The sequence below is a fragment of the Anopheles nili genome, chromosome 3, assembly GCF_943737925.1.
Source record: "Anopheles nili chromosome 3, idAnoNiliSN_F5_01, whole genome shotgun sequence".
NCBI lineage: Eukaryota > Metazoa > Arthropoda > Insecta > Diptera > Culicidae > Anopheles > Anopheles nili.
Genome location: NC_071292.1, coordinates 63,808,295 through 63,825,157, shown reverse-complemented (window position 1 = coordinate 63,825,157; position 16,863 = coordinate 63,808,295). Strand labels below are relative to the sequence as shown.

Below are 16,863 nucleotides of genomic sequence, written 5' to 3'. Positions count from 1 at the left end.
TGGTTGCAAAATGCAGAGACGTATGCTAGTATGCACCATGCATTGCATCGTACTATGTCGCTTATACACGCGGTGTTTCGCAAGCCTGTGTGTATGTTTTGAAATGTGTTTCTTATTCTATTTGCACTTGCTCCAAATACTATACGTTTTTTTTTTGTGCTCTCGTTTTTGCGTTTCTATTTTGTTTCTCTATTGATGTATTCTTCCTTATTACTGCATTAGTTGGTGTTCATCTTCGTTCGATATCGTAAGAATTAAATGATCGCAGTATTGTTGGAAGCGGGCGTAAACAACGAACGTTTGGTAAAGAAATCGTTTAAATGGATGACACGAGCAGAAAAATGGAAAATTCAATGTAACACTAGGTCAAGAATGAGACTGGAAACATAAATCTACACTAGTAAAAGTTAGCTGCATTTTATGGGGTTTTGTTGACGTCGATAAGCAGCGAGTATGAGCTAATTGCGCGGCGAAAATGTGCTTGTTTTTTTTTTTCGTTCGCTTGTTGGGGCAAGCTTGAATACTTCTACCATGATCATGAGCGTCGATTTTCCATAAGCCAAAAGGAAGAAAATGGCACACTTCCGGGCTGCGTGTGACCTTCAGTATGCACAGAAATGAAATGTTGAGATTTTGTTTGACGTTCTTACATACCAATATATAAAAAAGAGCAAAAGAAACAAACCCATGCAAGGAGATGCACTTGACGATCGAACGTAAACGAAGAAGAAATGGAAGGTCGATGTATGGATGGAAGAACGAACGGAACGAACAGAAACCGGTGGCTGAAGTGTCTACGTTTTTCTACGCGCTAAGCATAAAGTAGAGTAGGGCCAGCCACTAAGCCTAACTAATCCTTTAAAATGTTGCGGTTGTTTGGGTGGCCGAGTGGAAAGCTGTACTTGAATGGTCTTTGCGGGCGAGCATAGGAAATGGAGGGCGGGAGAGCATGGAGCACATTTTCACGATCCTCCGTGCCGTTAGTCTTAATGGATGCGCTTTTATGGGAGCCCTTTTTTTTCGAACCAGCAGGGATGGGAAAATAATCACTAAACAAATTTGACGAATTAGATGAAGATGGTTTTTCCTCGTCGTCCCTCTTTGTTTTTCTTTTGCCCAGCGTTTTCTCTAATTTTTTCTCCCCGACCATACCACCCCTTTTTCACCGGCTTTCCCTGGGGGGGTCGAACGTTGGAAAATAAAGATAAAAAAATATGAGTGACCGTATCAAGCACGGATGACCATGCAGGGATGCGATTCATGGTTGCGGAATTTTACCCTAGCCCGTCCCGTTTCTCGGTTTCCCTGCTCCCCGTGTGCGGTTTGAGAATGAATTAAAATTGCTCGTAAAAGAAAGCGAGGGAAAAAAAAGCACGAACGGAACAGCAAAACCGCACCACATTCGGGGGGCTTTTCTCTCCGTTGCTGTTGCTGGCTCCCTTTTTTCGAAAACACATTCCGGTGGGTGGGATGATATGTTAATTTCCAAATAAAATCCCCACCCAACGGGGGGGGGGGGCGGGGTGGTGTGGCCCTACTTTAGGGCATTCTCCCGTTCGTTCGCCTCACTCGCAAACGAGTAGTGGGCTCACCGCCGTAATTAAAAGATGCTAATGATTATCCTCTCCCACTGGTGGAAGTGTATGTATACGGTTCGCGCTGCGGTCTCCCCTCCCATGGGGTGGATTTTTCCACTCCCCTTCTCCCCCGGACGGGTGAGGATGATGATCCGCTTGAAGCTGTCAAGCCACGTGAGTTTCCCGCCTTGGTGGCCTTGCTTCGGGGATGAGGCACGAATGAAACTCCGACAACAAAAAAACAACAAACGAAAATAAACTAACAAACGTGAAAATGGAAAACGGATGCACAGCATGCCGCAGCCCTTGGGCGGAAGCAGTAACAAACCGTGATGTAGCCGGATGTAGCGCGCTAGGGAAACTCTAAGAAAAACAAACACTACACTACTCGGGCTACTCTAGGGGTGATGTGTTGGCGCATGTCGATCGGTGGAAAATGATAAAACTGGGTTCGAAATTAGGTTTCGGGTTGAATGCTAACAAAAAGTAAAAGGACTATGCGTACGACCAAAGCGGATGTGTGTGTGCGTGCGTGTGTGAACGGCCCAAAAGGCGGGATGTTTGTTTGCTTTTTCGGTTTCGCACTATTCTATTCGAGAGAGGAACGAATGAGGGATGATTTTTCATTGGCACGCGAGTGGGTGGGTAGGCGATGCGGATGCGTTGGTCGTAATCTTGGAATGTGCGCTTGACTGTGGATGGGTGTGTGTGTGTGTGGGGGGGGGGGGGGGGTAAATGGGTGGACGTGAATGAGTGGGTTTGTTTTCTCGCTTGTTGTTCGTTACAACGCTCCTTGCGTTTTTTGAGGCTACAATACAATCAAATCCGAAACATTGTCCTGTAGATGCTTTGGATGAGCTTTTGCTAAAAGCGGGGGTTTTTTCTTCTTTTTGGGAAGTGGGAATGCTAGGGACAGGGTTGGTAGAATACAGTGTCCAGCGGGTCGGGTGGCTTGTTGCTTTTGGGTTTTGGGGTTGGGTTACTATTCTGTTAGTAACTTTTTTGTTTCTGGTTTTTTTTTGTTGGATTTTATTTTTTGCGTTTGCTTAATCCAACATCTTAATGCTACGAGACTAGAACCGGTTCCTATCTATTGCCAATCGAAATTGAATTGCAAACTAGCACTAGGGAAAAGGGTTTAAGGAGCCGAGAAAGGACGAGCGAGTGACACATGCACACAATCACAGAGCCTTTCTAATCCGAGGTCCCGCGTGTTTGCTTTCTCCTCGTCTCGTGGGAAAACCGGAGCGAAGATTAAATCCTGCCACTCGCCTGCACTCGCCCATCGTCCTGTTGTACGACGCGAACTGTGTTGAGGGGTTGAAAACCACCCGCGTCGCGAGGTACAGTGAGTTGTGCAGGGTTTAACCTTTTCTCTCGCGATTCCCTCCATCGTGCCATGTGACGAGAAAAAGGGCGCAACGGGTGCATTTTGTTACCCTGCTCGAAGGGAGGTCCTTGTTACAGGACCATGACAACCCGGAGCAAGTAGGGCATAAGGAGTTTTAATTTAGCTTCAATTTAGCAAAAAACCGATTGTCTTGCGATTCGGTCGATCGATATGGCGAACGGGAGGAATTTACCGGCTGCTAACGATTGCAAGAAAGGGGTTTGTGTGGGTGCTTTTTTTTTGTTTTCCCGAGCTTAGCTACATAGCTCCTCCGCTGATCCGAAACCGGAGCATGCAATCGAGCTTTCGGATCGACACTGTATTGCTGGTTGCTGGTGGCTAGCTGGGTCGGGGGTCAGGATAATGGGTTTGTGTTCTGGCCATATCGCCATTTCGGCCATATTGGGTTATTCTCATCGATACGCACCCCGGCATTGAGATCATTGTTCGCGGCTATCCGTCTAGCCATTCCGCGGCTGGAACGTCCCAGCACGGCTGGAAGACGTTTGCCCAACCTCCCGTCCCTCCATTTATTATCTGTATATTTTTTTTTGTTCTTACTTGCACCATTCCAACGGAAACTGCGCACGCAAAGTGAGCGCCTTTGTCGTGCTGTCGTGCGGGCTCATAATCGATGCGTTCGCCCTTCAAACGGGAACGCAAATCAAGCACCCTTCAAGTGATAAGCGTGATTCGGTGTTTCGGGAAAACTTTTCGCGTTTCGCGTCACGCGTTTGGGTGGGCGGGAAAAGCTGGCCTTGAAAGTTTTTTCCCATTCCATCGCGTGGTTTCGGGTGCCATTAGCGAGCGCCAGAACGAGTGGCGTAAAAATAAAACCGTTTACACAACGCCGATGGCACCGCGCGCACCGAACAGGGGATGATTGATGGGGTATTGCGATGCAAGGATGAGTTGGCTTGATTTCGCCGTTCGCCTTCCGACGCGCGCCCCATGCGCACCCACGGTGGCGGTTTTGTTGCTTTGCTTTTTGTTTTGTTTTTCTTTGCTGTATCAACAAACAATCAACAAGGGATTCGACTTCCATTCGTTCCCCCGAGGGGCCTACCGCGGGGGTGTCGCGCGTTGGGGCGAAATAAGTAAGGAAAGTAAAAAAGAAAACACATTGCACTTACCTGTGGTCGGTGCTATCTTTGGGGTGATGGGTGCATGGAAGCGCCCAACAGCAGGCTGTGTGTTCCTGAAATGCTCGTTGACAAGCGTGTTAGTTAGCGAGTGGATTTTGAGAGAGAGAGAGAGAGAGAGACAGAGAGAGAGAAACAACGCACACAAATCCCCCGATCGCAGTAGGCCACCAAGTGGAGAAAAACCTCTCGAACAATCACCGAAAATAAAGCAAAAAATGGAACGAAATGGTGGCCGGTCGGTGTGCTTAGCGAAAAATTAATAGTTTCGATGGTCAGCTCCGTGGTTGGAAGACACACGCACTTTGCAGGCCTCGATTTCACCTCGAACAGGGCCACGATGCGGGAGATTAATTAATGGCTGTCACGCCACTACCGGTTACCATGCCGAGAAGGTCGTGAGCTTTGCCACTCGCGGAAGCGGAAGTAACGTGGGAAGGAGCGAGAGTTTGAGGTGACAAAACATCCGGTCACTCACCCCCGAAAGCTTCCGTTAAATTTGATTCACGTGAAACGAAACACGTTGGCGATTATTGCGGCGACGGTGACGCGCATTTTCGAACACCAGCTGGGGTATTTATTGTTGGTGTTTCTGCTGCTTTTTTCCACCTGGACGAAAGCTCGCGTGCCAAAATTTGTCCACCCCGGGGGTGACCTCATGCCGAGCTGGTCTAAAGCACAGAGAGAGAGAGAGAGAGAGTGTGTGTGTGTGAGAGAGAGCGAGAGCGAGAGGGGAGATGGAAAATCAAAACCACCAGCCCAGTGCGGGCGGAAACTGGCCCACCCGGTGGGGGATTATTCAAATAAATTTGCACCGAAACGGGACCTCAATTAGGTTGCCAAACGTTCGAACGACCGCCGTGTTCGCTTGGAGCCCGAGGTGCGTGAGTTGATATTTGTGGCCCAGCGCCAAAGCATCACCGGGTGGCAGGGAGTCCTTTTTCACCTTCCCTTGTCTTCGGCGCTCGATCAGCGGAGCGGTCAGTGGCGTAATTATGGTGTGCGGGAAAAAAAGCACATGTTCTTTTAAGGGCTGGATCCTGGGTTTTGGCGGGTGGTCCTGGCACCATCTGACGGTAACGATGGCCCCCCTACCAGGTACCAGGGTCGAAACGAAAAGTGTCAACTGAAGGTGGGCGGCCATTTTGTGTGCTGAAAAATAGCACGCCACGCTACACGCGCCCACCGCCCATCATTATGCGTAATGAAGGTTGTCTTTTGGTTGTGTGCTTTTTTTTTTGTGCGACCATTTTCGGACAATAGCTTGCGTTCTCGCTCTTTCTCTGCCCATCTCTCTCTCTCTCTTTCTCTCTCTCTTGCTCGTCCTGGCAGTGGCTTTCGATACTGTTGGTTTTATTTTATTTCGCGCACGTTTTTTTTATTCGCTCGCTTCCCGCGCGAAAGGCCGCCGGTTGCTTTGACGTTAAATTGGATGAAAACATGAACCAAAGCCTAATATTTGATGGCGGCCGCGCCATCGGTGGTAATGAGATTTCCAATTATTTGCACTCCCGCGGCGAAATGGATTACGACCGGGGCGCACGCGGGCCGAAGCCCTTGGCCTTTGGGCCTTTTTTTTTGTGGGCGATGAAGGGACGCGTGTGAGCGAACGAAACCGAAGATAAAAATCCCAAAATCCAATCTCCGTTATTATGCATTTAAGCCCGGTGGGGGGTTGAGGACTTTTCGAAATATAAAAACGGAAAGAAAGGAAAGAGAAACCCTCTAGTCCTTGCGACTCCGTGTGGTCGGACTTATGACGTATGCAGCACTCGTTGTCCGCTCGTTTAAATGCAGCAAGATTTAATAAAGCAGTAACACATTTCCTTAGGCTGGATTTCCTCACACACGCCGTACCGTCGCCGGTGGGCGCTTTCCCGCGGACAATGGCTCGTTCGGGTGATTTTTATGCGCTCGTTAAGCTCGGTAGATCATTTCCTTGCGGCCACCGCCGATAAGACTTCCCACCCACCGCTGGTGGTCGCTTTCGAACGCTCGCAAGCCCACCTCCCCCCCCCCCCCCGATATCGATCCAGGTCGGGTCGAAGGGCCGGGAAAAGGAACGCTCGCGAGGGTGGCGCATCGAATCGCACTAATCCCAGATTAGCCAATCGGGGCCATGGCGCAATCGAATGCGAACCGTTCGCTTTTATCGCACCGATCAGCCGCAGCGCTATAAAATGTGCTACGTTACCGCAGACGCGTGCGACTCGACGGTTTTCCCGGCCCCATTGGGGGTGGGGAAAATTTATTGTGCATGTGGTTTCCACCGGCCGCACAAACCGCGTGGAGATAGTTTTCCCGGACGATCTGCCACAAAACGCCGGCCGTTAATTGGGCGGAACGCTTTGGCGAACGATTTTGCTTCACGGTGAAAGATAACGCACCGCTTTACGCTTTCCAGGGTGAGGTTTTCCACGCGAGAAAAACCTTCCGAACCGATCGAAACGATCGGCTGGCCGGGGGTTTGGGTGGGAAAAAGATTTACTAATTCGATATATATTCCACCACGTGTGGACGATGGGTCGGGGTAGGAGGGAGGTCTTGTATTCACCCCCCTTTCCCCTTCCGTCGACACCGGTTATGGCAAGGAAAATCCGTCGCTTGTTTAAGCCCACCCAACGCATCGGCGACCTTGGTCGGGTGCCCCACGTCAAAGTGAAGCTTTTCCGCAACGGGTGACGTATCGAGCGGTTGATGGGTTTTCCATTTTCCCCCGCAAACATTGGCTTCGATAACTTTTCATCAAAGTTAACCATTTCTCGCAATTTCCCTCCTCCCCACCCCCCCGTCCTCCCCCACTCCCTGCTTCAATTTCTCGCTTTCGCCTCACGGTCCCACCGAGAGGACCCGGACTTGCACGGGTCGCTCGAGCTGACCGTCGGGAGGGGATTTTTTTAATGAACCTGTCAATCCGACCCGAAGGGCGGTTGCTTCCGGGGACGCCCGGGAACCCCTCGTCATGTACGCGGTAGGGCATGTATGTGAGGGCTTGAAATGGCGTCAAATTGCGTAGCTGCACCCGAAGGTCGTCGATGAAGTTGAGGGCATATAAATAGGCAGGCTCACGGACACACGCATCCATGCTACACGATGCGCGGTGGCCAGGTCCTTGCTGGGTGAAATTAATGTTACTCCCTCGACCCACGCGTGGTAGCAGTAACTAGTAACGGGGGTGGAAAAACGGCAGGAAAAACCATCCCATCGCACAGTTGCTAATCATGGTGTGATCCGACGGGCGCTAACACATGGCCGCATCGGATCCGGATCGCATACGAGACTAACGCACGGGACTAACGGAACGAAAACAAAGGCAAAGGATTAGGCATTGGGTTTGGGTATGGGTTTGGAAGCGAGAAAGAATTTACTTGACCAACCCGAGTGGGGCAGGGTGACACACACACACACTACCCTAGCAGTACTCTGTTAGTTGATCTACCTAAAACAAGCAAGGAGCGAGCAGATGAGTGAGCGAGGCTTGCGTTTCCACATAGCTGGAATCGCGTTGTGAATATATGTGTGTGTGTGAGTATGTGTTCGCGAAGGTGATCTCTGATGGGACGTGAACTAGCGGGCTGATAACTGACATGATTCCGAAGGGGTGAGCGAATGAATGATCGATGGAAAGGGCGGGAACTAAAAAGGACACTGGAGGCTGGAGTTCACAATCCATTTCTTTGTGAGTGTGTGGGAGAAAAACTATGCAGTAATCGTACGCTCGGCTTCAAGCACCGAGAAGGGATGCACAAAATGGGCGAATTAACGACGAGAATGTACGAGACACGGATGCGGGTTGGAAAGATGTAGCGAAAGAAAATTGAAATGTATCATTTTTGTTTTGGTGTATTTTCAAATTCAACAAAAGTTCGTTTTGACTGAACTTTGCTCGGAACGGATTAAAAGGAACGGAAGAAAACTCTTTTTGTAAACAAGCGATTCGCTAATGGTACGATACTGAGCATTAGAATCATGTTGCATACGGGTTGGATGATTAGGTTTGTTGAGTTTCGATTATTTGTTAAAACAAAGAATGAATCGCGTTCCGCTCGAGAGGACGACTCTTCTCGGCGGATCGGTGAGGAGGAAAAGGGGATTCGAGAGCGGGAAAGTGATAAGTAGTAAACGTAGTTTGGATAATGAAGTAATGAGGTAGAGAGACAGATAAAGAGAGATAGAGAGAGAGAGAGAGAGAGAGAGAGAGAGAGAGAGAGTATAAAGTTATTTAACAAAATCGGTGACCGTCTACAGGTACCTGTTGTGAGACTGATTTCCATAGCACGTTGACGGTGTCCCAAAACCTTAAACTGAGGCAAAGATACTTCGCTCGAGACTCCGACAGAGTTGGGGCCTTCATTCCATTTGTATCGGATATCTCGCATCGTGTAGCCGACTACCATTTTCGAAACGGGGTGTATCGGTCGGTAGTAGCAGTAGTAGTGATGGTGTTGGTGGTGATGGGTGTTTTGGTGGTGGGGCAAGGGGAGTTGCAAGTTCAGGTTCGCACATTTGTCATTTCGCATGTGCCGGTTTCGTGTTCATACGTTGCGTTAACGAGTTTTTACACGCGGATTCGGTCGTTATTTAAGGTGTAGTTTGTTGGTTAATTTTAGACGTAAAATTAACATTCGGTTCCCGTTGTTCCAGGGTCAACAGGGACATTCCGGGATCGCGGTTTCGTATGGGGCGTAAGGATGTTATTGATGGGTGAGTGTGTGCGTAGATGTACACGATCATTTTACACGCGATATGCAAGAGCGCATCCAAGCAGCCGGGTTATAGGGATCAAGCAAAACGACAATGCAGCATCGCAGTAGCCATTGCGTTTGATGGAGTTTTCCGGATATTTTTGGCGTGAGTGTGTGTGGTCATTCCAATACATAAACACACGCACGATCATATACACGAAGGGTAGCAGAAGATCGCATTACGTTTGTTGGGTTATGGGGTTAGATGTGGATCAGTATCGATCAAAGAACAAAAGCGAGACATTGTTGAAGATAGAAAAAAAAAGAAAAAAGAGAAACATTTTTGCATTAGAAAATGGTCCTTTGAACGGCATTATCGTTGAGAGATTGGGTGAGATGTTGGAAGTTGGGGTATATGTAGAGATTTTTTTTTCTTATGCTCATTTGCTTCTGTGTGTTAGTACTCGTTTATGTGAAGATGGTGTTCGTTTCTAGTGTTGGATTGTGACTTTGGGTAGTGTTATTTTTTTTATCTCCTCTTCCCTTTCACTGGGAATCGCTCTAAGAGCTTCTCCGGCTAGGACAATCTTCTAGGGCCATTTTATACAGCTGGTGTACTCACGCTCCCGGTGGGCTTAATTGTTTGACTCTAATGGCGTCTAGTGTCCTAGTCCCACCCCTAGAGGGGCTGTGCAACGCTCGCAGGACGAAGAAAGCATCGCACTAGGGTTGTCACTATGGGTGTGATCTCTCCGCTCTCCCCCTCCCTCACACTGTGTCTCTTGCTCTCACGCTCTTTATTCGCTCGAGAGCCGGCCGGATCGTGAACTGGGAGGCGGTTGGCGCTGGTGAGAAAATTATTTTCCACCAGCGAAAGGCCACTGCGCCTCGGGGTTGTTATTGTGAAGATTTTGCTCTTTGTGTCGGGTATCTTTCGGCACGTAAGAGGACGTAGCGGAGATCTAGTTCATTATCATTACAAATGGTCAAGGTTGAGAGGCTTAGCTGTACTCCCCCCTCAACACGCGGCATTTTTGTCTGGGATTTCGTTGTTTCGCATCCGCGGCAAATAAGGTATGTGTCAAGTAGGCTGCCTAATTGGAGGTGAGAGATAAAGAGTGAGCGAGCGCGGAGTGTTGGAGAGCCAAAGAGTGAGAGAGCGAGAGAGGCAAAGAGAAAAATGTAGGTGTGGGAGTGTGTGTCCTTTTGCAGGCGAAAATTCAGCGAGCGCTGGGTGAAACAATGCACGGGTTTATGCGTTTTTGCTTTTTACATATTACGGTGGCTGTGTAACTCCAGTTGCCCCTGTTGCTGCTCGAAACAAAACTGTACCTTAAACAAGGGATATTACGGAAAAGGTTAACACGAGCGGACGGCAGAAACGAACCGTGCACCGGGGAGGATGTGCGTCCTTCTTTCGGTTTTAGAATGCGAAATGTGTCAAGTGTCACTTGTAGTTGACATTTGTAGCTGACGTGGGCGGCGAACCGGAACAAATATATTGCAAACACACCGAAACGTGCGATGGAAGGATGCGAGAACGCTGCAGCGTGGGGGTAACACTTGTTTATTGCTATCGCCGCTTGTTTACCGATGTCCCGCAGTTGGTGGGTCGGCCGTAGTAAGCGGAGCTTTTATGTAGTAATTTTCCCTGCTGTTTAGCGGCACAGTCCCGCTGGTAGGCACCGCGCAGGTTTTTCGTTTGCATGCGAACAGGCTGGACAATGGCTAATACCGCCATACACATTTAGCGGCGTACTTCGATAAGACGGTGGAATGGTGAAGGGAATAACGGGCAATAAATCAGGAACAAAAAAAAATACAGTTGTAACCCAAGGATAACAAAACGGTCGCTATCGAAAGCGAGTTATTCGTACCGCAGAGCGCGTTCTAGTAAGATGTGGTGCTGGTTGGCTACACCAATGCGCCTGTAAACGGATGTTAACTTTTTACAGAGAGAAATATAGCAAAAATACTACCACAACTCGACTCACTCGGTGGACGCGAGTGCGTACGTGTTTGCACCCAGAGGATTGTGGAACACAAAACCGCTACAAAATACAAAGTGACGATAGAACAAAAACAAAAAAAACACGCACCGTTTGCTAGCGTCTGCTGCTCTATTAGCTCTCATTTCTGGAGCTCGGATAGCCGTATGCTGGTGAGGATAACGTAAGAAAGCTTAGAGCAGTTTTCAATGATGATACCGATGCGAGCGTACTATGGACGCTTATGAATACGATGAACAAGTGTACGCTCGAGAAGAAGGATGGAAGAGCGAAAACATGAGCATGATATTGGTTCGTGATGGGCATCTTCAATCGAGATTACGCACTCATGAGATGAATGAGAAGGATCCTGAGGTGAAAAACCATGAGCAGTACATCTTAGGTGAGCTGAACGGATTCAACTTATTTACGTAACTAGGTGATTGGCGAGGCTAATTGGTAGTTTGCGTTTTAGTTTTTTGTTAGTTTGCTTGGTATCCATTACGGTATGCGCATACGGTACGCGTTTCGACACTGTCCAGACCGAAGTGAAACGCGCTGGAAATGGCATTGGCAAATATGATAGCAAAGACGGAAAAGCATTTGACTACGATGAACGACTTACGAGGGTGGAACGAAAAGAGGACCCAGCGTTTGCTTGACACTTGACGGGTTTTAAAGACCGGCTCGTTCAAGACGAAGCGCCGGGTGTAGTAAATAGTGAATTGCTGTATTTCTTACAGAAGATCGACGTTGAAATTATCTTAAACTTAAGGATATCGGAGGGATGTTTTGCGATAAATTTAGTATTTTAGAACGACTAACAAGAAAACTGTATCTTTCTTCACCATATTCATCGAAGATAGTTAACGTTGCACTTTATTGTTGGGAAAAAAGTGTTGGTCTAAAAGGGTGTTGTCGGAACGGAAGCAAAAAATGAAAACACCGTTCGCTTTAGAGAAAAGCTTGGTCTTGGCATTCGATCATATACGGTGGCGTACGGATTGGAAAACGTGAAATCATAACTTTTTGCTCGTTAAAACTCGCACCACACTACCCAGCGGATGTTTGTTTGGTGACTTTCGTTAACAAAAACGCTTGTGGTAAAAAAAATCTGTACATTGTACTATTGGGGAACTCAAAACACATATAAGTGATATTTATTGTACACCGTTGACTAGGCAGGTAGTACGTGAGCTGCGATTCACTTTGTTACCTTTTCTGTTCGCTTTACACTGCAGTACATATGCTTGAAATGGAAGTAATCATGATTGATTTCGGTGTGGCAGTGAAAACGTGTTAGTAAAAGTCTATGTGCATTGTCAGATTGCAGTAATATTTCATTATTGAATTTGATCAACAAAAACTGTGTGAAAGAAAATGTCGGTAACACTTCGGAAAATGGCCGGTAATGCAAAAAAAGATGTGGATACCGAGAATAAAACAAAACTGTATTGCGGTCTAAAAACGAATGCTGACAGAAACACGGGCACGTTGCGTTTTGAACAGGTGAAATTGTACACAACAAAAAAGGATTTTGATACGTTTCTGAAAACGAAAAATAAAGGCGAATACTTTGCATCTAAAAAAAACGAGAAGGCTATTGAAAACTAAATCCAAACGGTAGTATCGTCGAACCGTTCGGTTGGGTTGCTTGTCGCAAAAAGCCTACAACCCGTTCATTGTGGGAATGGTGTGGAAAACAATGGTGCGAGTGTTTTATGTTGTTCTTTTTCTGTTCGTTCAAAACCAAAATACGAAACTTGCTGAATTCGACAATGCAAAATGGGTAACAACGAAAAAACAAAAAGGAACGCACAAAGGCACACATGTGCATCTGTGGTGGGAGCGCATTTCAAAGAAAAAAAATTAGATAAAACTGACTCGTTCACTGTGGGCAGTCTTCACAGAGGGAGAGTGGTGCTATCGGTGGGGGTAGTTCACTGATAGGAAAAAAAGTATTGTGTAATAATAAATTGGTTGGAAAAAAAATGAAAACAAGAGAAAGAGAACAAAAGAACACATTGAATGAAAAATAAATCTGTTTCAATAAAAAATGCACCAAACGTAAAGGCTTAAACGATGACGGAACACAAAACCGAAGTAAAAACTAAAGCATTTGAAATTGTAAAACTGCAACACAACAGAACAGAATGCACGCGAATGTGGTGTGTTTGGCTTTCGGTTCTGTTCTTGGCTGGGTGGGGTTTGGTTTTAGGCCTTAGGTGAGGCCTGAAATGGTGGATGAAGATGAGCAGGTGGACAGATACTCAATGATGGATGATGGCAACAGATTTACTAGGCGTGACAGACGAACAGAGGAAGACAGGTGGTGGAAGAGCTGAAGAAAGAACAAATGATCATACACAGAGGGAACGGCTGGGTGGCTAATCGGGAGTACGAAGAAAATACAGCATCACACGGTGCGGTTCGGTGAATCCCGCTTGATACTGCGAAACAGAAGGTATAAACACGCACGGGTAGGATCTCGAAACGGTTGGCGTTTGAAAGATACACTACCGAACGACAGACGGAACAAGCTATAACAAAATGGTGGTGTCGGACGTAACAGAAACGGACAGGGGTGAAATAGTACAAACAGACAGAGAAACAGAGAGAAAGAGAGGAATGAAATGTGGTAGAAGAAGTAGATGAGAGAGGTTTTTGAAATGTTGATGATGAGCGATAGGTGTGATCTTTCTCTTATAATTTTTTTTTTGGTAGCTTTTGCTGTTTATGATAGGGTACCTGTGGTTAGGTTAATTTCGGTCGCCCTCTGCCTGTGACCCAGTACTCTAAATTGTGGTAGTTCTACCTCGCTGCTCATTCCGACACTACTTAGGCCGTCTTTCCAGAAGTACCGGATATCTCGCATCGTATAACCGACTCCAGGGTTCAAGATTTGTGTATATTCGTTACGTTAGTAATATTGATTTTTGTTTTAGTCGCACGTACGTTTCGCAATTGGTGCGAGCGGATGAGAGTTGGCGTGCGGGTTTTGTGTTTTCCGACATTCGATCGTATTTCAGTGTGTAGTTGTATTGTGGTTGATGTGGTGTTTTTTTTTTGCGGGTTCAGAAATCGCATGTTCCGCGCATTTGCCAAAAGTAGACATTTTTTGTTATGCGAAATACGTTCGAATTATGCGGCGTACCATTTCCGACGGTGGAAAACCAACGTAAACGATACGCGGCATTGCCACGGGCGGGATGGGATTGACGATTTGGTTGTGTGGTTATTTCGTACGGATTTTGAACCATTTCGACGGGACACGCATGCAACGATGGTGGTGGCATTTTGGTGGTATTTTGGTTGTTTTTTTTGTTATTTTTCGTGTGAGTTTGCGAGCATTGCATTTCGATTTTGGAAAATAAAACGGTACGTTCGTGACACGTCGAGGAAAAAGAAACGGAAAGTGAAAACGTAAGATTATTAAACGGTATGTATCGGTGATTTGCTGGTGCTGGGAGGTCACCGATGCGTCTCAGGTAGGTTCGATGGTGTGTACATGTTTCCTTCGCTTTTCCGCTGCAGAAGGTGATAATAGTTAGGAAACGGTAGTAGCAGTCTCGTCCAGTAAGAACACAGTTCGTGAATCGATGATTCCAGAATGTAAAAAAGGATCAGAAGGAGCCAGAGAAACAGAGAAGAAAGAGCAACCAAATGTTGCTTCTCTCGAAGTACCATGTACGTGGCCAAAAAGCAGTCTACTAAACAATTGTCTGTTGCAAGGAAGCGTTAACGCGATGCTGATGAAGCTCAGCTTCCACTTGACTTTGAACAAAAACGGATCTAATGCTTAGCGCAAGTTGGGAACGGGTGAGAACTGTGATGGAAGCAGTAGCTTTCAAAAGTGCTTAGGGATCAGTGAAGCCTTGCACGCAAAAGGAACAAAGAAAGGCATTTTGACGATCGAGATGCTAGGTGGTATCGAAAGGGAATGGTTGAAATGAGGAAAAATGAAAGAACGCAAACGAAACCGAAAAGTGATGGCGCGGTGGGAATGATGGAATAATGGGTAGCTTCTGGAGGTTGTATGCGATGATGGGAAGTCAAGTGAGGACCAATCCTGAGCTTGAGTAATGGTGAAAAAGCTGCTGCAAATTGCTGTAAATGGAATCCTTCAGGCGAATTATGATACCACTGTTTGGACGTGTTAAAGCAAATGTAAATGAAAAGAATAACTCTAAAAAACATACACAAATTAAATGTATGGAACAGAGCGTAGAGCAAACCTAATTGTCATTTCGTCAGCAAGGATTTAAGGGTTCAGTTAGATGATAGAAAGGTCTACAATTCTGGAGCTTTTTGCAGCTCAATGGATTTTTTGAATTGAATTGTGCGACAAGTATCATATGAAGTATTTGAAAGAAAGTTTAACGTGAAATCATTACAATAAAATCATTTTTTCTTGAATAGCTATAAAAAAAGTGTTTTAAAAATAGTCGGTAATGCTCTTAACTAGGAAAGCTGGATTCATTATTTTTTAATGCTCAAGGTACATTTCCCTCCTTGCGTAATGGGCGATTTTTCTTTCCTACCAAACGGTTTGAAACAGAAGTTTAATTAATTCGCTTCGGGCACGATGATAAACGATTTGAACGAGCACAATCGCTAAAAAGGCTGGGAAAACCTGCCGAACTTTGAACGCCAACGCTCAAGCTCCCGCATCCTTCATTAAGTGAGCAGAACCTTTCGGGAGCAGCTTTCGAACGACCAAGAATGGACAGGAAAAGAAGTAAAACCAAGACTTAAAGAAACGATAGAGACGATACGGAATGATAAATTAAACAGTTGTAGCCGAAACAGCAAAACCGATTCAAAAGGCCAAACAAATGAGCGCGAAAAAGTGGCGAACGGAAAGAAAATAAACAAATTGGTCCGCACAAATGTACACGGATCAGCGAGTGGAGGCGAAAAGTTGGCGTTTTTTCGCCCATCCGCACTTGGGAGTTTGCCCGTCCGGCACGGAAAGTCGGCTTAATTTCGAGCGATTCATAGAAAAGCATAGCAAAGAAACATAAAAAAAAACTAAGCCAATATATACATACACACTCGCACACACACATTTGTGCGAAAACAAACGAATTAAAACCAAACCGGAAAACAGTAGGAAACTGTCGTTCGCTGGGGATCGGTCTCAGCTGGAACGGAACAGCACTCACGAACTCCTTGGGGCCCGGGGCGGCCCGACAGTCGAGCGCACATTAAATAGTAATAAAGAAGGCCGAAAAGTCCCTGTGACCTGCTCGTCGGCCCGTTACCAGTGGGAGGCCGCGCAAAGGGAGGTGGACTGTTTTGGCAAAAGTTTTCCGGGACACACCGGAAGAAAAAAACAAACCCCGAACGTCGGGGCAAGTCCACGTCCGGGTGGCTTGGGCAATGATTAAGTAAGAAGACGGTACGATGTATGCCAGTGGGCTGTTTGCAACATTCATGCGCAACATTCGCACTCTCGGAATGCAGATAAAAGTTCGTTCGTTGATTGAAAAGAATGCGAAACATAGTGTCTCTTAGGATAACGGGGCCATTTTGCCGAAACGGAAATGTGCTACCCTCGAAGGGAAGGATATTTAATGTATTGCGATTGAAATAAAGTTTATTTGAAAAAGAAGCATAATAAACGAGCTGAGTAATGCGCAACATAAGCGTGTTGCCTTGTATTAATTGAGTAAGGCTTTACTATTTATTTCTGAAGAAATAATCGGTGTAGAACATTTCAGAAAATTATGCAATTATTAATGGAATTCAGCTAAACAAAAATGTGATGGTAGCTGCATGAGAATATTATTTTAAGCTTTTAATAAGAAAATTTTCTCCCCTTTCAATGCAATTATTGAACGATAATAGAAACAGGTGGCATACATTTCGCTGTCGTGCCATTTCGAGACAGAAATGCATTCACCACTGAACGAAAAAGGCTTTCCATTCCCTTAGTTAAACGTGGTTAAACATACGCGTTGTTTGCCGTACACCAACAACATCATCATCATCATCATCAACGGGGACGGCAGCAGCAACAGCATCAGCGTTCGTTGTCTTCCAACCGTCGTCTCGATTGAAAATGCTCAATTGTGTTAT

The 16,863-nt window shown here is 46.4% G+C and overlaps 1 protein-coding gene across 1 annotated transcript in view; it reads right to left on the bottom strand.

Moving 5' to 3' along the window:
* Positions 1-16,863, bottom strand: part of LOC128727342 (gamma-aminobutyric acid receptor subunit beta) — a 69,498-nt gene that overhangs the window by 10,258 nt on the left and 42,377 nt on the right. The window contains exon 7 of the mRNA XM_053821246.1: positions 13,531-13,668. Coding sequence (XP_053677221.1) covers positions 13,531-13,668 — 138 coding nt within the window. The remainder of the gene's footprint in view (positions 1-13,530; positions 13,669-16,863) is intronic.